At 44.4% G+C, this 18,253-nt stretch overlaps 4 protein-coding genes and 1 non-coding gene across 5 annotated transcripts; 1 reads left to right on the forward strand and 4 right to left on the reverse strand.

The window, feature by feature from the left end:
- Window positions 1–187: 187 nt before the first annotated feature.
- Window positions 188–269, reverse strand: AC3HAE_019728 (transfer RNA leucine (anticodon AAG)). Its single transcript has one exon. It is a non-coding gene; the product is annotated as a tRNA-Leu (tRNA).
- Window positions 270–3,333: 3,064 nt separating this feature from the next.
- aurkb (aurora kinase B) lies at window positions 3,334–8,706 on the reverse strand. Its single transcript, XM_084469004.1, has 9 exons — window positions 8,632–8,706; window positions 8,096–8,134; window positions 7,937–8,012; window positions 7,797–7,842; window positions 6,989–7,168; window positions 6,455–6,593; window positions 5,648–5,796; window positions 4,297–4,471; window positions 3,334–3,882 (listed from the first exon to the last, which is right to left on the reverse strand). Exons 1-9 carry the CDS (start codon window positions 8,638–8,640, stop codon window positions 3,718–3,720), a joined length of 978 nt encoding a protein of 325 aa, XP_084325130.1. The 5' UTR covers window positions 8,641–8,706; the 3' UTR covers window positions 3,334–3,717.
- A 535-nt stretch (window positions 8,707–9,241) lies between these two features.
- Window positions 9,242–11,479, reverse strand: LOC311344650 (F-box/LRR-repeat protein 12). Its single transcript, XM_084469002.1, has 3 exons — window positions 11,120–11,479; window positions 10,916–10,991; window positions 9,242–10,678 (listed from the first exon to the last, which is right to left on the reverse strand). The coding sequence occupies exons 1-3, from the start codon at window positions 11,218–11,220 to the stop codon at window positions 9,632–9,634; spliced, it is 1,224 nt and encodes a 407-aa protein (XP_084325128.1). The 5' UTR covers window positions 11,221–11,479; the 3' UTR covers window positions 9,242–9,631.
- A 40-nt stretch (window positions 11,480–11,519) lies between these two features.
- On the forward strand, window positions 11,520–14,986 carry cops6 (COP9 signalosome subunit 6). The gene is made up of 10 exons (XM_084469005.1): window positions 11,520–11,586; window positions 12,026–12,151; window positions 12,319–12,450; window positions 12,707–12,795; window positions 12,891–12,953; window positions 13,061–13,108; window positions 13,312–13,426; window positions 13,740–13,832; window positions 14,095–14,195; window positions 14,502–14,986. Exons 1-10 carry the CDS (start codon window positions 11,523–11,525, stop codon window positions 14,640–14,642), a joined length of 972 nt encoding a protein of 323 aa, XP_084325131.1. The 5' UTR covers window positions 11,520–11,522; the 3' UTR covers window positions 14,643–14,986.
- Window positions 14,987–15,936: 950 nt separating this feature from the next.
- and4 (actinodin4) lies at window positions 15,937–17,471 on the reverse strand (the record flags this gene model as incomplete). The annotated part of the gene is made up of 3 exons (XM_084469153.1): window positions 15,937–16,707; window positions 16,960–17,117; window positions 17,417–17,471. 3 exons carry the CDS (start codon window positions 17,469–17,471, stop codon window positions 15,937–15,939), a joined length of 984 nt encoding a protein of 327 aa, XP_084325279.1.
- Window positions 17,472–18,253: the final 782 nt, after the last annotated feature.

Raw genomic sequence — 18,253 nt, forward strand, 5'->3', positions numbered from 1 at the left:
CGTTTTAAAGCAATAGGTTGTAATTAGGATCAAATTAATGAAAGCAGTTATTTATGCGTTTATTAACATCATTCATCATCATTTTTATCTAAATCAACGAGTTGAAAGACGAAAGACAATTTTCTGCAGAACATACTCGATGTCATATATCGAGTTTGAATAATTATTTTTAAACAAAACCTTATTCTGACAGCGGTGGGATTTGAACCCACGCCTCCGAAGAGACTGGAGCCTTAATCCAGCGCCTTAGACCGCTCGGCCACGCTATCGTGCACAAGAATAATTCTGGCTAATGTAGAATCCCAAATGATGAAATATATATTATCAAGTACGTACAACAGAGCAGCTAATCATAACACTACAATATACCCTTTTAGTGGTTATAAGTGTAGTTAGGTACATCACAATATATCGATAGCACAAAACACACACAAAACCGCAACAGTTGTAACTGATCACAGATTCACCACTTGGCGGCATTTTAACTAGCCTACCTGTTAACAGTTTGAGCTCGGTTCAAAAACACTTTGTTCACCTGTAAAGTGCATGCTGGATTATAGTACTAATAGTACTAGTAATAGCACTGAGAAAAGAAAATACATTGAAACCGTGTCTTACAAGGATAACCCGTGAAAGTCTGTATAAAAAGGCGTAGAATGTACACACCCAATGTTGACCCTACATATTGTGTGTCATTCCAGTAATCCACGGTGCATATAGTTAGATACTATTGCTGTATTATGGTTTACATTATGGTTTACATTTGAAGTGTGCCTAGTCTGTTATTAACGTTTAGGGCCCTTTTTGTATATGTACTGAAAAAGGTATCTTGATATATTAAGCCACTCAAAAGCATCATCATGTACACACATATTTGATACAGCATGGGGGGACATCCACACTCAGGGGCGTAGCACCAAATTCTGGGCCCTATATACAAGAAGCCCTGATGGCCCCCCCCACAAATTATGTTTTACTAGCAGGCAGCTAGGATGATATAGCCATTTTGTAATGCAATGACTGCGGCTAACCAGCCTATACGCCATAGGTTATTATTTATCATGTAGCCTAATAACGGCTTAGTATTCATTTAATATGAGGTTGCTTTAAATCAGCAGCCTGCTGTTGCAGTATTAGCCTACCGTACACTTTATTTATCCTTTACCTTAATAACCAAGGCCTCGTCATGTGAAAGTGTAGCCGATTGTCTGCTCTTGCTTTGGGTCGTCTCTGTTCGTTTTAGCAGCGATAACGGAGTTAAGAATGGGGTTTCATCTTGTGTGTTTAAACGTTTATGCTCACCTTCCTTAGAAAATAAGTCAGAACCTGACTTCCTCAATGTTGTCTTCCTTCCCTGTCTTTCTTCACCTTTCTCTTCTGAGAGCCAGACCTCAATTGATTTAACTGTGGCTGACATATTGCTGCATGACATTTAGTTATGTTATTAAACTATTTGAGTAACAATCAAAAAAAAGTTTTTTTCAAATTTCCCTTGGGCCCCCCTCTGCCTCGGGCCCCCCCTCTGCCTTGGGCCCCCCTCTGCCTCGGGCCACCCCTCTGCCTTGGGCCCCCCCCCCAAGCCTGTCCCACTTACACCTGCAGTCCGTCGGCCCTGTCCACACTATACAGAGTGCTTGTGCAATAACGTGTGCTTGTGCAAAAACACCTAAACACAATAAAACATAGTAGATTAAATATTGCCTGCATATCTGGTGGGGAAGCAGCATGGATGAAATGTGCCCACTACAATGTTAGATAGATGCCCTCACTTAATTGTCATTATTATTACGTGCTGTCTGTGCCAACCTCATTTCCTATCTGCTATTAAAGGTGTTGTAGGTATTCAGGTATTAAATGTGTATCTGCTATTAAAGGTGTTGTAGGTATTCAGGTATTAAAGGTGTATCTGCTATTAAAGGTGTTGTAGGTTTTCAGGTATTAAAGGTGTATCTGCTATTAAAGGTGTTGTAGGTATTCAGGTATTAAAGGTGTATCTGCTATTAAAGGTGTTGTAGGTATTCAGGTATTCAACACTGTCACATCGCAATGTCAGCCTCCATCTATGAAGCATATGGCCATTGGAATGTAGGTTGGGAGCAACCTACATTTAGTGGTCCTAGTTTAGTAAAAAAATTGAAATTATTTGTCATCAGAAGACGCGGGCTAACCATAACTCTAACCCTAACCTTAACCCCAACCCCAACCCAGGGCTCTAATGGGGGAGGGCCCTCGAAAAGCCTAAAGAGTGTGTGTGTGTGTGTGTGTGTGGGAGGGGTGGGTGAGCAAGTAAAAATGAACTGCAACAGTGCAACAATAGTGCAACAGGCTATTTGATAAGTATAAGGCTAAAAGACAATGAAAATGCACAGAATATAGGTTTAACCATTTTGTGTGTGTGTGAGTGAGTGAGAGAGTGTGAGGCAATTACAATTAACTGTAACAACACAGTGGAACACAATGTAACTAGTGCAACATCAAATCACACGTTGGTTTTCACATATTTTGTAGCGGACTCTTCACGGACCACCTGGCAATGCACTACTTTGAGAACCACTGCACTAACACAGGAAAGGGCAGATTTTCAAAATCCTTGTAATGGCTAATCACACTCAAACCTGGTGGAATAAAATCACTCCTTTAAGCACGTTAGCCTACTCCAAGAAAACCCCATTGACCATGAAAGTAATCGTAGGATTCATATCACAGATTACTTGTTTAAATGTTGCATGAACAGGTAAGTGTCACCCTAAAACCAATACAGATTCATGTGTGCAATTGTTTGCCCTATTCTTTAGATACATGGCTCAAGAGAGGAAGGGGCCCAGAGACTGCTTCTGTATAGGTTCCCTGATTTTGTGCAACACCCTTGTAAGAAGACAGTGTTTGAAACTGTTTCTCATGCGAGACGTAGAAAAACGTGGTTTATTAGTGTATGTTGCGTTATATTTAGGATTTGCAGTACTAAAACTCTCAAATCCTCTCAGAATTGAGGAGTATCTCAAAACAATGCATTCCATGATATATTCTGATGTACAAGCCCTGTTCCCTTCATGAGCGACGAAATTTCCCAATGATGAATGCTTTTCAGCCATATTAGATGAACTAGTCATGGCTACCGCTTGGCTTTTTCCACCATTGTGTTGCAGATATGAACCTGTGATCGGGGATTAAATGCCTTGCTTGGTAAGAAATCAACCAGGAGCATATCTAAAGGGGCTCATACCAAGGCCGGCACATTCCACACAAATCATATTATCACAGAGCATGTCACTCACTAATAGTGACTGCCATTTAAAACAAATTGCACTAGAATAATTGTAACACATTTCTGTAGTAAAAAGCTTTAATAGGTTATAAACCCTAAAGATGGGTGTAGCTTCACAAAAAGACATTTGAAAGACATACATATTTAAAACCTAAGAACCCCTTCCACTCATAACAGTGCAACAACTTTGTTAGCACCAAAGGCAATCACATCCATCAGAAGATACACCAGGGGAAATAAAGGAAAGAAAAGCACAAAGAACAACTGTACAGTAAGTGGGCAAGACACCAGCCCCCTTAGGATGACATACTCCCAGAATCCTTGGCAGTGTGAGGTCCAGTGAAACAGTGGATAAACCCTAAACTGGCCTTGAGTCTCTCCAGAGATACTCCAGACTGGCCGGTTCAGACACAAGGCCGACAGGCGGGGAGGGAGTGGGCGGCCTGGCGGCTTCATGGTTTGCACACAGGGGGGAGGACCCTGCGCGAGTTGGACTTCACCCACGGGTGGTCCAGGACGTTCTGCAGGGGCATGCGGTTTATGGGGTTGTGGCGGAGCAGCTTGGAGATCAGGTCCTTGGCTCCATCGGACACCACCTTAGGGAACTTCAGGTCCACCTGAAGAACGTGTAGACGGAGAGTGGGACAGGAGCAATGGGGAGCATCTCTACCGTATAAACATCTGCATTGATATACATTTCACATCCATTACAACACAAAGGGGTTAGGACTCTACCTCCTAAATCTCAGGGAGCTGGGGGTCAACCATGACCAAAACATCACACCAGAACACCACCAGCCTCCCCAGACCCACACCTGAGATTTTTATATTTCATACAATTGATAGCCATGTACAAGTGCTTTTTTGTATTATTGCTTTCCTTTTCTCAACTGCATCAAGAAAATATAATCTTTGGACCTTCATAATGTGAAGCACCTGCCAAAAACCCATTCTGACCATTATTTCAGAAATAGATTTCAGTTTGCTTAACCATTCTGGCCCAGTTCCTCTTCATCTGCATGATGGCCCACCTTGGTGATCCTTGTGTACGTCTCCGTGTGGCTGGCGGTCTCAAATGGGGGGTTGCCGACCAAACACTCGTAGCAGAGGACGCCGATGCACCACAGGTCCACCTTCTCATCGTGAGAGTGGCCCTCCACCATCTCTGGGGGCAGGTAGTCCAGGGTCCCGCACATCGTCCGCCGCCTTCACAACAGGAAGAGGACATGGATTATAGAGAGAACAAAATAATACTCAGAGTTTTAAGTTGCTTTGTTTAAAGTTGCATCTGTTCAATTCTTATCAGTGTACTTCTGCTTTGGCAAACCCCATTTCCAATCTGGAATGAATTTAGCGCATCTTGTCCCTTTACTAGAAGACAAACTACTAAATATAGCAACTGGGAATTAAATTCACTAGCACCCTAATCTCCCAGATTAGGGTTTCCAGCAGGTCAGTTTTGTAGCAGAACTTCTGGGGGGCGGACGGCACAGAAAACTGACAAGAGGCCAGTTACTTTTGATTCCTGTTTTTTTGTTACAAAAAGGCGCTTTTGCCATGGAACTAGGAACCTTTGGACGAATGCAAGACGTTTCTAGTGCAGGGGCCCAGGTCTAAATTAAGTCCAGGGGACATTATTTTACCTGCCAAAAAGTCCCTGCTCAGGCAGGTAGTACTTTCCAAAGTACTTTCCACAGGAATAGTTGGGGTGAGGAATAGTTGGGGTGAGGCTTGTAGCACTGACATGTTTTGATTGGTTGTGTATTCGCAGCATTTTATCTCATTCACCATTTTTAATGGTAGTGATTAACTATGGATTAATGGTAGTGATTAACTATGGATTCAACTACTATTCATGTCACTTTCAGACAAAACATGGGGGAAAATATGGAAGAGGAACAGGTGAGCCCTTCAATTCTGGGGATGGAGACCGGGCTCATGGATACTGAAGGGCGTCTGGCGGGGGCTATGTGGTGAGAGTGGGTCGGTTGCTTGATAGGATGGCTAAGCCTGCAAGGATAAGGAGGAAGCAAAATGCCTTTTATGCTCGAAGTTAAGTATTTGTAAGGGAGGGAATACAACTTCAATGCTTAGGCATCTTAGCTTTGCGGATTGGTTGGAAAAACAGCACCTTCAACTGACTGAGTCGGAAAACCACCAACTAAAACGACCAATTAACCACCAACTAACCACCAACCGGCTGCCGTCTGGGACAATCCTCCTCCTCCCACCACCCATGGTGCGAGCACCACAACATCACAGCAAGTCCCTCTCTATGCAAATGTGCTGCATCAGAGTTCTCAATCAACAGAAGCCTAACTAACCCTAACCTAACCTAGGTTGATCAGACACATTGCTAATGTGTGAGAGCAGGTAACTCACCTCAGTGATGGCGCGTGAACCGACCAGCCAAAGTCTGCGATCTTCAGCTCTCCGCGGAGGCCAAGAAGGAGATTCTCAGGCTTGATGTCCCGATGAATCACCTTGTTCTCATGGCAGTACATCAGTGCATCGGAAATCTCCTCCATGTACTAAAACATAAACACACTGGGGTTGTGATGGTGTCTCCCAAAATACACTAGGTCCCGAAAGACCTTGAAAAGCAGACCGGAAACATGGTTCCTTTTTTATCATTAAAAAAACAAAGCATGTACAGCTATCTCCGGTCACATTCCACGTAGGTTTGACTACACTTGGAAAAGTAAACCAAAATAATTTAGAAAACGACTGGTTTTAACTGCAATACTGCAGTTAAAGTTATGTTAGAGTATCCATACATTTTATGTTGTCAAAAAGCTTTTCAAAGTCTGGATGCACAGTTCTGTATTTTTTCCCTTACCATTGTATGCCTAAGATAGGATGTTAGAAAACACTGAAATATCGAATTCAATATTTTCTTAAACTAAAAAGTTGGGATCAACGAAAGCACTTCAAATAAGGCATTGATTGCAGAGCTTCACCACTGAATGGTTACAGTACTCATGGCCGTCAGTAAAGTTCAGAGGTGTTTCATCTGTGTACCAACTCTTGGTTACTTCTTCTACGTCAAACCATTTCACCCCAGTACAACACAGCCAGTGAAGCTGCTTGTCTCATTATCCCAAAAAGCCCAAACTAATGACATGTTCCAACCCTCAACATCATGGTAACAATAAACAAACCAGAAATATAAAATATAATGAAATTAACCGTGGCGGTGCGCTGGTCGTCAAAGCGTCCACATTTCTGGAGCTCCTTGTACAGCTCTCCCCGTGGCGCGTACTCCAGTATCAGGAACACTCGCGTGCGGTCGTGGAAGTAATTGTAAAAGCGAAGGATGTTGGGGTGCCTTAACAGATCATAGAAAGACAGAATCTTTGGTTAGAAAACTGCACGATGTTGGGGCAGTTTTAAGCAAATGGAGAAAATGTATGAAATCTCAGAGATTCAAGTTTAACTAAATGAATTTTCCAACTTTCGAACATCTCTTAACCATTTACATTTAGGGCATTTAGCAGACGCTTTTACCCAGAGCAACTTACAATCATTACATTTGTCAGAAGAAAGAGAAACAACAATATATGGTCTTTGGTACAGTAAGGATGTTCATAAAAACAAATGCCAAGCCCTTGCACTTAACGACTGTACAACATGTACAACAAAATAAAAAAATACTGTCATAACATCTTATCGTTAGATCAAACATTGTGACATTAAAACTGGACTTAATTCATAACAACTGACCTGAGGTGGGCCTGGATCTCGATCTCTCTCCTCAGCTGGTGCTCCACACCCTCCTTCTCGATTTGGGACTTGAACAGAACCTTCAGTGCGATCACTGCGTTCATCTTCTTCTCTCGTGCCATATAGACGTTACCAAACTTGCCCTTGCCCAGTGGTCGACCGATGTCAAAGTTCTTAATACTGACATTCAGATGAAATAAAGGAGGGATTTAAATATGCGTTACAATACATAAACATCAAAGGTTCAGCAAAATAACTTAACGGGCGATACAGAAACTAAAATGAGAAGTAAAACCTTATATATTTCTACTGTCTCCTTTGCACTACAATTATATTATATTGCTTCTTTATATTACATACATACATACATACATATATATATATATATGTCGAGGTTGTTTCTCTTTATTTGTGTTGTTACTGTGTGTAATGCTGCTGCTACACTGCAATTTCCCAGCTTGGGATCAATAAAGTAAATCTATCTATCTAACCCTTCTTTGAACAATAGGGCTTGCCTCTCACAACATGACATCTAAAAGGACTATTTTAGAAGCAAAAAAAGCCTTGGACTGTTTTTTGGCCATCGTGTAGTCATTAATCCTTAAACTATTGTCATTATGGAAAGACATTTTTGTTTGAAACTGCCAGAGCATTTGTCATGCGAGATCGGGACCTACAGCTTATTATCCCGAGCTATGGTTTATTTACTTTGATTTAGGACGACATTACACTGATTTCTCATTATCGAAGAGTATCACTAACAAAAACTCGCATATAACGTCCCTATGCAATAACTAAGAATTCCTACCTTAGTGGAGCCGTAGTCGATGAGCAGACAGGCTCTCTTCCTGGTCCTTGAAAGAATAGAAAAAATATATTATCTATTTATAAAAATACGTTAATCAACACATCTTTCATCTATAAATGACGTTAGAAGGTGTCCAGTACCGATGGCTGCGGGGGGATCTGGCCGTGGATTGACTTGAACACGCTGTGGACCCACAGAAGCACTCAGGGCTGTGAACTGATATTTGGAAAAAGACACCATTATTGATTCATACACCATCACATTAAATTCAGGAACAGCTGAGAGGAAGGATAACCTACTTGTCTCTGGGAGCCTTTGGGATCGGCGTTCTCCTTGTTCTGCAAAAAAAACAGAACACCGGGACAGATTTTAGTTCCAGTCCATCGATCACTTATTATAAATCATTTCAACAGAAAGATTTAACCTCTTCAGAAAGCAATAACCAGTTGTTTTAGTCTGAGGTTGTCCATACTGCTAAAGATAAATCAAGAACCATGAATAAGATGTCTGTACAGCCGCTAGCTGTACAGCCAACGTTAGCTTCTAATTAATGAATGATAATCCGCCGTGAACTAGAATCTTTTAGCGAAATGAAGTGAGTTAACCATACAGTTTTAAATTACAGGCATGTAGTAGTAGTATATGTAGTATGTTAGGCAAGTAGTAATTGATAAAATGTTTATTTTATAATTAGACGAAGAAGGCTAAGCTAAGCTATTCACAAGAATCAGATAAACGTGAAAAATAACACTGTAGTTTAAACGGAGGAGAATCGGAGGATGGATTCCATTCTTAATAAAGTTATGTGATATAATGTATCAAGTAAATGCGTTACCTTCGACATTTTGAATAATGTCGATGCCAGAGACGTGGAGCTCAACTTAAACTCTGTTCGTATTTTGAATGTCCACCGCCGCCAACGTTTAAAAAAACTACCTTGCTCCTGATTGGCTTGGTGGTCTCGACGCGCTGTACAGAGGCTGCTCATTGGTCAAAAAAGGACCAATCTTCGGAACTTGTGATGCTGCCAGAGTCTAAACGTCGGTCCTCCTTTTATTTTAGGCCGTGGAAAAATGAATTGAAATTCGCATGAATATTTTCGATGTTTTCCTTTTCTCTTAGGCACTGAAATAAATCAAACAGTTATCTAATTGTTTAGTGTGTCGGTTTCAAGTAACTTTGTTCTGTATTATTTAGTTTATTTATTATTATTTTTTAAGTGCAATGTTAAACAACATATGCATGTTTTGTTTGCCTTTGGGTTTCATAGAACAATTAATACAAATATATACAAAATAACTACCATTTATTTATTTATTATTAAATGGTGAGCATTGGTTTATTCAAAATAGGAATAAACTATTCCACAGAAAATTGAGTTTCCATGATTTATTTTTTCATATTTAAAATAATAACAACTATATTGGTTACAGTAATGATGATACACTAATGTGCTTAACTTAATGCAGCAGATCTTAAAATCTTAAGATCTTAAATATTCCCATTTCATATTCAGCATGTTTCCAATATGCCCAGGCACAGCTAGAACAAATACAAAAGGAAAACAATAATGGACCTCATTAGGGTGGGTCATATTACCATGTTTTATGTGATCACTGGAGCTCAAGCTTTGGTTGTTTACAAATGGAAGAATCAGGAACGAGGTGGAACATACAGACAGTACACCCTTCATCTCTGCTAGCTGTGGCTTTAGCTAGCAGCTTCCTGTCTGCATGTTGTGACCGTAATGAAACAGAGAGACTGTGTAGATACAATGGAGTTAAGGCTAAAGAGACAAGAACATGGCCAAGTGGCCGAGTACATAACAGTCACAATTAGTCAGAATTGATTTGAACAGAACAGTTGGTGAACACTAGTGTACAGTGAGGCAGCAGGGCGGCTAACGACCGCTGCAATCTGGGAATGGGGTCGTTCCCGTCTTGTCTCTTAGGGCCGTCCTCTTCGTCGTTGGCAGCTGCCGCCTCCCCATTGTCCCGCTCCTCGTCCTCCTGGTCGCTGCCCTCCCCGTCCCCCCGTGGTGGCGCCTGCTTCGGTTGGAAGAACACCTCCAGGAACTCCAACCTGCGCAGCTGACGGATCATCCTGCAGCTCCTCAGGACCTGCATCTCGCTGAGCGTGCACGCCCACAGGCACAGGCTGTGGAGGTCTTTGAGACGGCTGGCGCACAGCAGGCCGGGCCCCACCTCCTTCCCCCCCAGGCTCAGCTCCTCCAGCCCCAGCCAGCCAGAGCCCAGACCCAGGGAGGCCATTTGGAGCTGGTAGCCCTGCCGGCCGGTGATGCCTATCTCTAAAAACTTGAGCTTGGACAGGCCCTCCATGCCCGATCCAGAGTGTTTGGCCGCACAGCTCCGCAGACCGTTGGCAGTCACGCGAAAAGTGTCGCGCAACTCCAGGCGACTCAGCCCCTCCCAGGACGTCAGGCTCTGGAGGTGCTGGTCGGTGAACGACGGCACGTTGTTGAGGACCAGCCGCTGGATGCCGATCCCCGACGGGAAGCCCGTTCGTTTTCCCGCCGTGCTCTGTTCAGGTTGCTGGGCGCCCACGTTGGAGGGCGCGCTGCCGTGGGCCGGTGACTCACTAGCAGGGGTCTGGTTGAAGAAGCTGGGGGGCAGCTCACAGCCACGCAGCTCCAGCACCTGCAACGTTGGTGGGAGGAGCCGGCAGCTGGGCAGGCCTCTGAGGTCTGTGTGCAGCAGGTAGAGTTTGCGGAGGCGCGGGCACTTGAGGGTCAAAGCTCTGAGCCAGGACTTGGATAAAAAGACGCCTCCCCTTGCCGAAAGCAGCAAGCCACGCAACCGCAGGCACCGCAGCCCGCAGCCAAGGTACTGGCGTAGGAGAACCCAGAGGATGCGGGATGTCACCTGACCAACATACCAGTAGAGACTAAATAAAACACAATATTTGAACTTTTGACAACTAATACCTTTATGATTCCTGTAAATGAATGGTTAATAAGATACGATAGGATAATTAAGAAAATATTGATTGACATCAGATTTATAACCCGTACACGTTGTTAATTCGTCTCGTAGGCTCTATGTTGTTGGTAGTACAACCAAATAGTCAAACACAGTCAGTCAAATCAGATGCCTTCGTACCCCTTTCCAGGCAGTGAGATCAACAAGTCTCCACAATCTCTGGTCTTTCACAAGACGTTTCCATCTTTCACACACCCTGAAAAAGAGTCACGAAATGTATAATCAGATGACAGGAGTGACAACATTAGAGGGTTACTGTGTTTGAATACGATATGTAACAAGCAGATAGGTCCGCTCAGAAACAATGATTACAGCTCACGTTACCTTCCCGCTCTGACCAGCTCTCGCACACCTAAATACGATAAAATATCAATTAAAATATTCTCGGGGAAGTAATCCAGGTTCCAGACTCGAAAATCTTCCATTTTGTAAACAAACTCTTGTACACGGAAGGAATATGGCGACGCACCGCCGTTGCGTACGATCACAAACCCTGAAGAAAGACTGTCAGCGACAACAGTACCGCGTCTGGAAACAGACTCACTAATACCTTCATTCCCCCAAATTAACCACGCGAATGAAAACACTATACTTTAAAATCTGACGTGTTCCTCCACAGGAACCTGACATGATGGCGTTAATCGTTCCCAATAGTTTGTTGTGAACATCTGCAGCGACAGCGCTACCCCGGATGGTCTCCTACTAGGGGAGGAAGAACCCAGCGCGCATGCGTGGTTCATCGGACAAGATGGCGACGAGCAATGGTGGAGGGATGGAGGTGGACGGCGCCGGTACGTGTCTATTAACCCCCCCCCAGGGGCCAACACACACCATATACCAGACAATATGCTGTTAAAGATTCCTTTGCATGTTTCGCGTTCATTGATCCTACATCAGAGATCTGTACAATAAGCGCGCTAACACACACACACACACACACACACACACACACACACACACACACACACACACACACACACACACACACACACACACACACACCACCCTGTGAGCTAGCATAAATTCATAACTGTCAACAAAGTCATCAGTCACCGGCCGAGGCTCAGTGGAGTAGTCATTTAATGACAATAACACAGCAACACTAATGATACATTATACCGGCCACTGGCACATTCACCTTTAACCACTTTGGAAAGTCACGAACTTGTCAGACTCGGAACCAGGGCGGTCATGTCATGTTTTGGTGATCCTCGTCCTCTCTTTGTGCAGCCAGCCCCAGCGTCATGGCCTCTGGGGTCACCGGCAGCGTGTCGGTCGCCTTGCATCCGCTCGTCATCCTCAATATCTCAGATCACTGGATACGGATCCGCTCCCAGGAGGGGCGGCCGATGCAGGGTACTGTATAATGCGCTGCTCATCATCACTGACATAGAGCCCATGAGCAGTACGATGTGTGATGTTATCTCGACAAACTGTAAACAAAGCAAGTTATACCTTGAATCCTTTTGATTCAACATAATTCAAAGTCGTGTTTGCTAACCGTGTTTGCTAATTTGTTGCAGTGATTGGAGCCCTGATTGGGAAGCAGGAAGGTAGAAACATTGAGGTGATGAACTCCTTCGAGCTGCTCTCCCACACCGTAGACGAACGAGCACATATCGACAAAGAGTATTACTACACCAAGGAAGAACAATGTGAGAGCAACACAAGCGTACATCAGTCAAGTTTGTTGGTTCTCCGCTTATCTTCCTGTCTCCTCCTGTTTACCTTCCCCTGCCTCCCCACATGTAGCATTGAGGAGCACATACTATCTCCTCAATACATTGACACTTAGCTGTATGAGCTTTGCTAATATCATGTTCCTATTGTAATATTCCCTATAATAATGTAAGTATATATAAATATATATATTCCCTATAATATATATATCCCTAATAATATCGTTGACAGTCAAACAGGTCTTCAAAGAGATGGAGTTCTTGGGCTGGTACACTACAGGGGGTCCGCCAGACCAATCTGACATCCATATTCATAAGCAGGTATGCTGAGCAGAGGAGCGTTGGGTTGAACCTGATAACATATTGTTCTTGTTACTGTTGACTCTCATCTGGCCGCTGCTCTTTCCGTGGGGCAGGTCTGTGAGATCATCGAGAGTCCTCTGTTCCTGAAACTCAACCCGTTGACCAAACACACGGATGTGAGTCCAGCGAGACGTTTCTCTCCAGAGCATCTGTGTGAAAGCGTTATGTATTACAGTTCCACTTTGGGGGGAAAAAAAACATTGCCTTTTATTTTCTTTTGCAGCTTCCCGTTACAGTTTTTGAGTCAGTGATCGACATAATCAACGGCGAGGTGAGGACTTCTTCTCTGTAAGGAAATGCAAATCTGCCAGCCAGACGTGGGTGTAGGTGTGGGGGGGGCTGCAATTAGACTTTCCAACAAGACTGCAATTAGTCTTGGTGAAAAAAATGTATTCAACCAATTGGACTACATGCATCATATGAATTCCCACTAAACCCCTTAAACGTGGTCGCTGCTGATTGCTTCTCTCCCAGGCCACCATGTTGTTTGCGGAGCTCACCTACACACTGGCCACTGAGGAGGCGGAGAGGATCGGCGTGGACCATGTGGCTCGCATGACTGCCACGGGCACAGGCGAGAACTCCACCGGTAAGGATGGATCTCACCCTCTCTCTCGCTGACACTGGACACAAAGTTCAGTGCAGTAGATGCCTGGCCATGTCATTTCTGCTGTTATTTCGTCCCACTGCCGCACCTCCATAACCTCGGGGTTAAAGGTGACATCCGATCCTTAGATGGGATTCTTTTTTTTGGGCTGGCCAAGAGTCTTGTCTTGGTTATTTTGAACCACTGAACCTTTGTTTCCTATTTTGTTGGATCATACTTGACAGCACAGTATTACTACCATGAGCCGGTGAATGGTGTCAGCTACGGGGTGACCTCTCCTCCTGTGTCTCCACAGTGGCTGAGCACCTCATCGCGCAGCACAGTGCCATCAAGATGCTGCACAGCAGAGTGAGGATCATTCTGGAGTACGTGAAGGCGGTGGATGCAGGTGGGATCCTCTATGTTCTCTTTAGTCTTTCAGTAGATCCCAGATGCAGCTATCAAAAGGGACGTACAGGGAATTTCGGGTATGAGCAGTCAGTCAGAGTTAGGACAGCTTGCTCCATTTGGGGATCAAATACAGTCAATTGGGTCAAACAACAAAAGGACTTCCAAACGCTTTTTCATGTTGGTTGATCAGACAATTATTACATAATTAATTTGACTTAATTATTCAGAATCTTGCTCTTCACCGCTATCTGTTGGTCCAGGCGAGGTTCCATTTAACCATGAGATCCTCCGGGAGGCCAACGCTCTGTGCCATCGACTGCCAGTCCTCAGCACCATCGCTTTCAAAACGGACTTCTACGACGTAAGCTCCTGTTGGTGGAATGTGTCAACGGCTGTAATGAAGTCAGTGTCCACTAGGGGGAGGGCTGCCTTTAGCGCCATTCAGTGGTTTCTAGAATTGTACTAAAAACCCCTTGATGATTCTAGAGGTGAGATTCTAGATGTTCTTTTATTGTTGATGTTATTTTATTACTGGTCACATGAGAAATGTAGAGTACTAACTTTTGAATGCTTCATTTAATACTATGTTATGTATTTTATCACCACCATGTGATGATATAGCACAATGTAATAAGGAGCAGCTCACAGATGTTCCCTCTACTTTCAGCAATGCAACGACGTGGGCCTGATGGCCTACTTGGGATCCATCACCAAGACATGCAACAGCATGAACCAGTTCATCAACAAGTTCAACGTGCTGTACGATCGGCAGGGGATTGGTCGCCGGATGAGAGGACTCTTCTTCTGAGTGGCGGGAGGAGAACAAATGAACTCACTGCTGGTTTATCTTTACCTTTTTGCTCGCCTTTGTTTTGGGTTTTTTTTTTTTTCTTTTGGTCAGGTCAGGCAAATGTACCGGACTCAAATGTACCGGATTCCTGGTCAAATGCAAGCGCATCGAAAACAAAATATCCCCCCCCTATTACACCACTTGGTATAAAGAGATCTAAGTCACTGGTTTATATTGAGTGCACATTCAGATAAATCCCATGTACATGATCCCCTAAACATTGTTTTAGTCCTTCCCCCTTTTGATTTGCTTTGCTCCGTTGATGTTGAATGTTTTCGTATGTAATAAATAACTTGATTTTTCATGGGACTTCTATTCTTTTTTTGAATGAATCAAACCCACAAATGAATATAAAATGAACGAATCAACTAGTATACACACACCTTTGCTGACGCATAGTGAGCTTACACAGAATATGGTTTACGTTTGGAACAGGATCTGTAGCAGTTTATTTTTAGTGGTCTTTGTGGTCGTGTGGTGTGTTTGCTCTGCGTTTGAAGTTGACGCCCCGCTGGCCATGAAATTCAGACTCGGGCAAGGAAAGTTTGAGAGGAAGTGAGAGAGTAGTTTGGAGAGGACACGGTAGTCAGGAGAGGAGAGAGATTCATTAGAACATTCAGGAGAGGAGAGGGGGGAGGAGGTTGTTAGAAGAGAATGGTGGAGGGGAGGAGAGGGTAGTCAGAAGAGGAGACTGAGTAGTTGGAGGAAGGAGGGTAGTCAGGAGAGGAGGGAAGTTAGGGTCTTTATTCTAGTCAGCAGCTCTCTGGCTGTTAAATCCCCTGCAGTAGTAAAATAATGACCTGAGCTTGTAAACCACTGCCGCTCCTTTAACAGTCTGCCTTTTTATCTGCCATGTGGAACTAATTATTTGAGAACAAATTATTTCTGTTCACACAAGTTCCTTAAATTCATAAAGAGTTACACCATTCATTAAGCACTGTGTTTTAAACTTTATTTTCCAAATGAAACAAAAGATTTGTTACGCAGGGCCTCTCTTCCTAAACTCCCCTCTTCACACTTCAGCGGACTTGACGATTGCCAAGTGTAGCATGGGATTTACTAAAGGTAAAATAATAAACTAGGACGGGCCTGAGAGGTGCAGGTTTTATGAACAGGCTATTTTAACGCAGATGTTAACTGTACATTTGGCAGGAAAGACGCCAGGCATGCAACCTTGATGTCTGGAGCCAGTATATTTGAATCAAGTCTTTGGTTCATACAGAAGGTGGTGGAGGAGAGGCGGGGCTGCGTCCTACTGGCCGTCTTCGATTGGCTCGTCGGCGGGGTCGGCGGGCTGCGGGTACTGGAAGCGGGCCTGGTCGTACAGGTCGTCCCGGGGGTTGTAGGCGTTGGGGTAGTAGAGGGGGTACGGGTAGGGGACCATCTTCTTCACAGGGGGGCGGGGAGGCGGCGTGGGGGCTTCCTCCTCCTCCTCCACAGGTGGGGCGGGGGGCGGGGGCAGCAGCGCCACCTTGCCCTGGACGGGGCGGGGCGGGTGGTCGATCAGGCAGTCGGGGTCCCAGTAGGGGTCGCAGTCGTACTCCATTCCCTTGAAGGAGCGGATGGGGGCGGGCGGGGACGACTTCTTGATGATCACCATGGACGGGGGCGGGGGGGCGTACACCTTGGGGGCCGGTGGGGGCGGCGGCGGCGGCGGGGGTGGGGTCTTCTGGAGCTTGCAGGTGGGGTGGTAGCGGGGGTCACAGAGCACCGGTACGGCGCCCGTGGGGAGGTACACAATGTGTGGCTTGCAGAGGGGGTCCTTGGGGTTACACAGGTACAGCACGTCCGCCTGGGACATGGGGGGCGGGGGCGGGGGGGTGGCAGGGAGCTGCTCCGGCAGGACTACTCCCTTCATGGCCGGCGGAGGCGGGAGGAATTTGCACTTCTTGTCGACGGCCGGGTCGCACTGGACCACGGGCAGGCCCAGCTGGTTCTGGTAGTGGGTGGCGTCCGGCCCGTAGACCTGCTCCAGGCTGCGCATCTGCTGGTACAGCATCCGCAGCCGGTCAATCTCGTACAGCTGCCCGGGGAACGCCGCGTGTCAGGAGGGAACGCCGCGTGTCAGGAGGAGAAACAAAGCAGTCAGCCTTCAGGAACCGTGGAACTCTGGCTGCACGTCGTGTGATTGGACGACGCAGCAGTCAAAGTACAAGACGCTCGTGGTCCGCTGGGACCATCATATTAGCAAAATAGAACGTATATAATGTAATATAAATCAAGCGAGATTCATCAGATTACAAAACAGGAATGGGGACATTGATATGTGTCTCACCCCCTCGGTGTGGCCGATGCTGCTGTAGTAGCGGTAGAAGGACTGGAAGTCCGGGTTGCCTCTGTACCACCTGGGGTCCACGTTGCGCTTGGCTCTGGAGTGTGTGAGGAAGTCATTCGCCCGCGCGGAGTCGATGCTTATTGAAGGACCCACCACATCTGTGAGTGGAAGAGACCAAGATTAGTGTACCGTGCACTTAGGTGAGACCAAATAGGATAATTCTGAACATAAAATATGTCAATGATAGATTAAACCCAGTAAAGAGGGGATATATATATTATGATAAGAGAAATCAGTGGAGGAAAAAGTGTTTTACCCTCCTGATTGATGACATCCAATAATGACTTGGCATCGAGCAAACCTGGAAAATTTGTTGCCATTAGTATTGGGATTTGTTTTTGCTTCAATGACTTCTGATCTTGAGTGGTAAGGGGAGAAGAAGGAAATCAGAACTGACCTGGAAGCCATGTTAGGCAGCATGTGGCCACTGCAAGCCACAAGGGAAAAATCATCCTGGCGTCCTGGATAACAGACAAAGGTGGTAAAATATAAATTAATTACTACTTAATAATCAACCGACTACATCTCAAAATATGCACCAAGTAAATGAAGATACATTTGTAAGTCAATTGTCTTATTTATTTTAAATATTGACAATCCAATGGATCAAGTTAATACATAGAAATAAGCAGTGTTGTGCAAGTTCAGTTCATACAAAATAAAATGAATAAATTCATGTTCATAGTTCATCAATTCAGTTTTGAACTAGTTCATGTTCAGTTCATTAACAGTTATTTTAGAAAACCAAGGAAAAACAGTGGGAGTGAATATTTCTGTGCTTATTTTTTAAAATGAATCCTCTCCATTACCAGCTGCCCATCACTACCATCTAAAATTGTTGTGGATATTATTTGCACACCTTTTTCATTCATCACAACTAAGGCATTAACTCTATTTAATAAACATGTCACCTGGACCTAAGCATCACTTTAGAAGCACAAAATCTGAACTAGTTCAAGTTCAAGTTCTTTAGTTAGAAATATGTTAAGTTCAGTTCAAAGTTCATAGAAAAATTAACTTGTTCAATGAACTAGTTCTTTTGAACTAGTTCATGCACAACACTGGAAATATGTTTGCTGACTTAAATGTTACCACAAAGATATTTGTACTCAATTTTCCATAGATATGTATTCTGCATAAATATGACTATCAATATAAAAATTGCATTGTATAACATAGCATAGCTTACCTTGGTTCAGTAGGACGACTTCATTCTACAGCCAAGCAGGTGGGT

The sequence above is a fragment of the Micromesistius poutassou genome (genome assembly GCF_964030765.1).
Source record: "Micromesistius poutassou genome assembly, chromosome: 6".
NCBI classification, from domain to species: domain Eukaryota; kingdom Metazoa; phylum Chordata; class Actinopteri; order Gadiformes; family Gadidae; genus Micromesistius; species Micromesistius poutassou.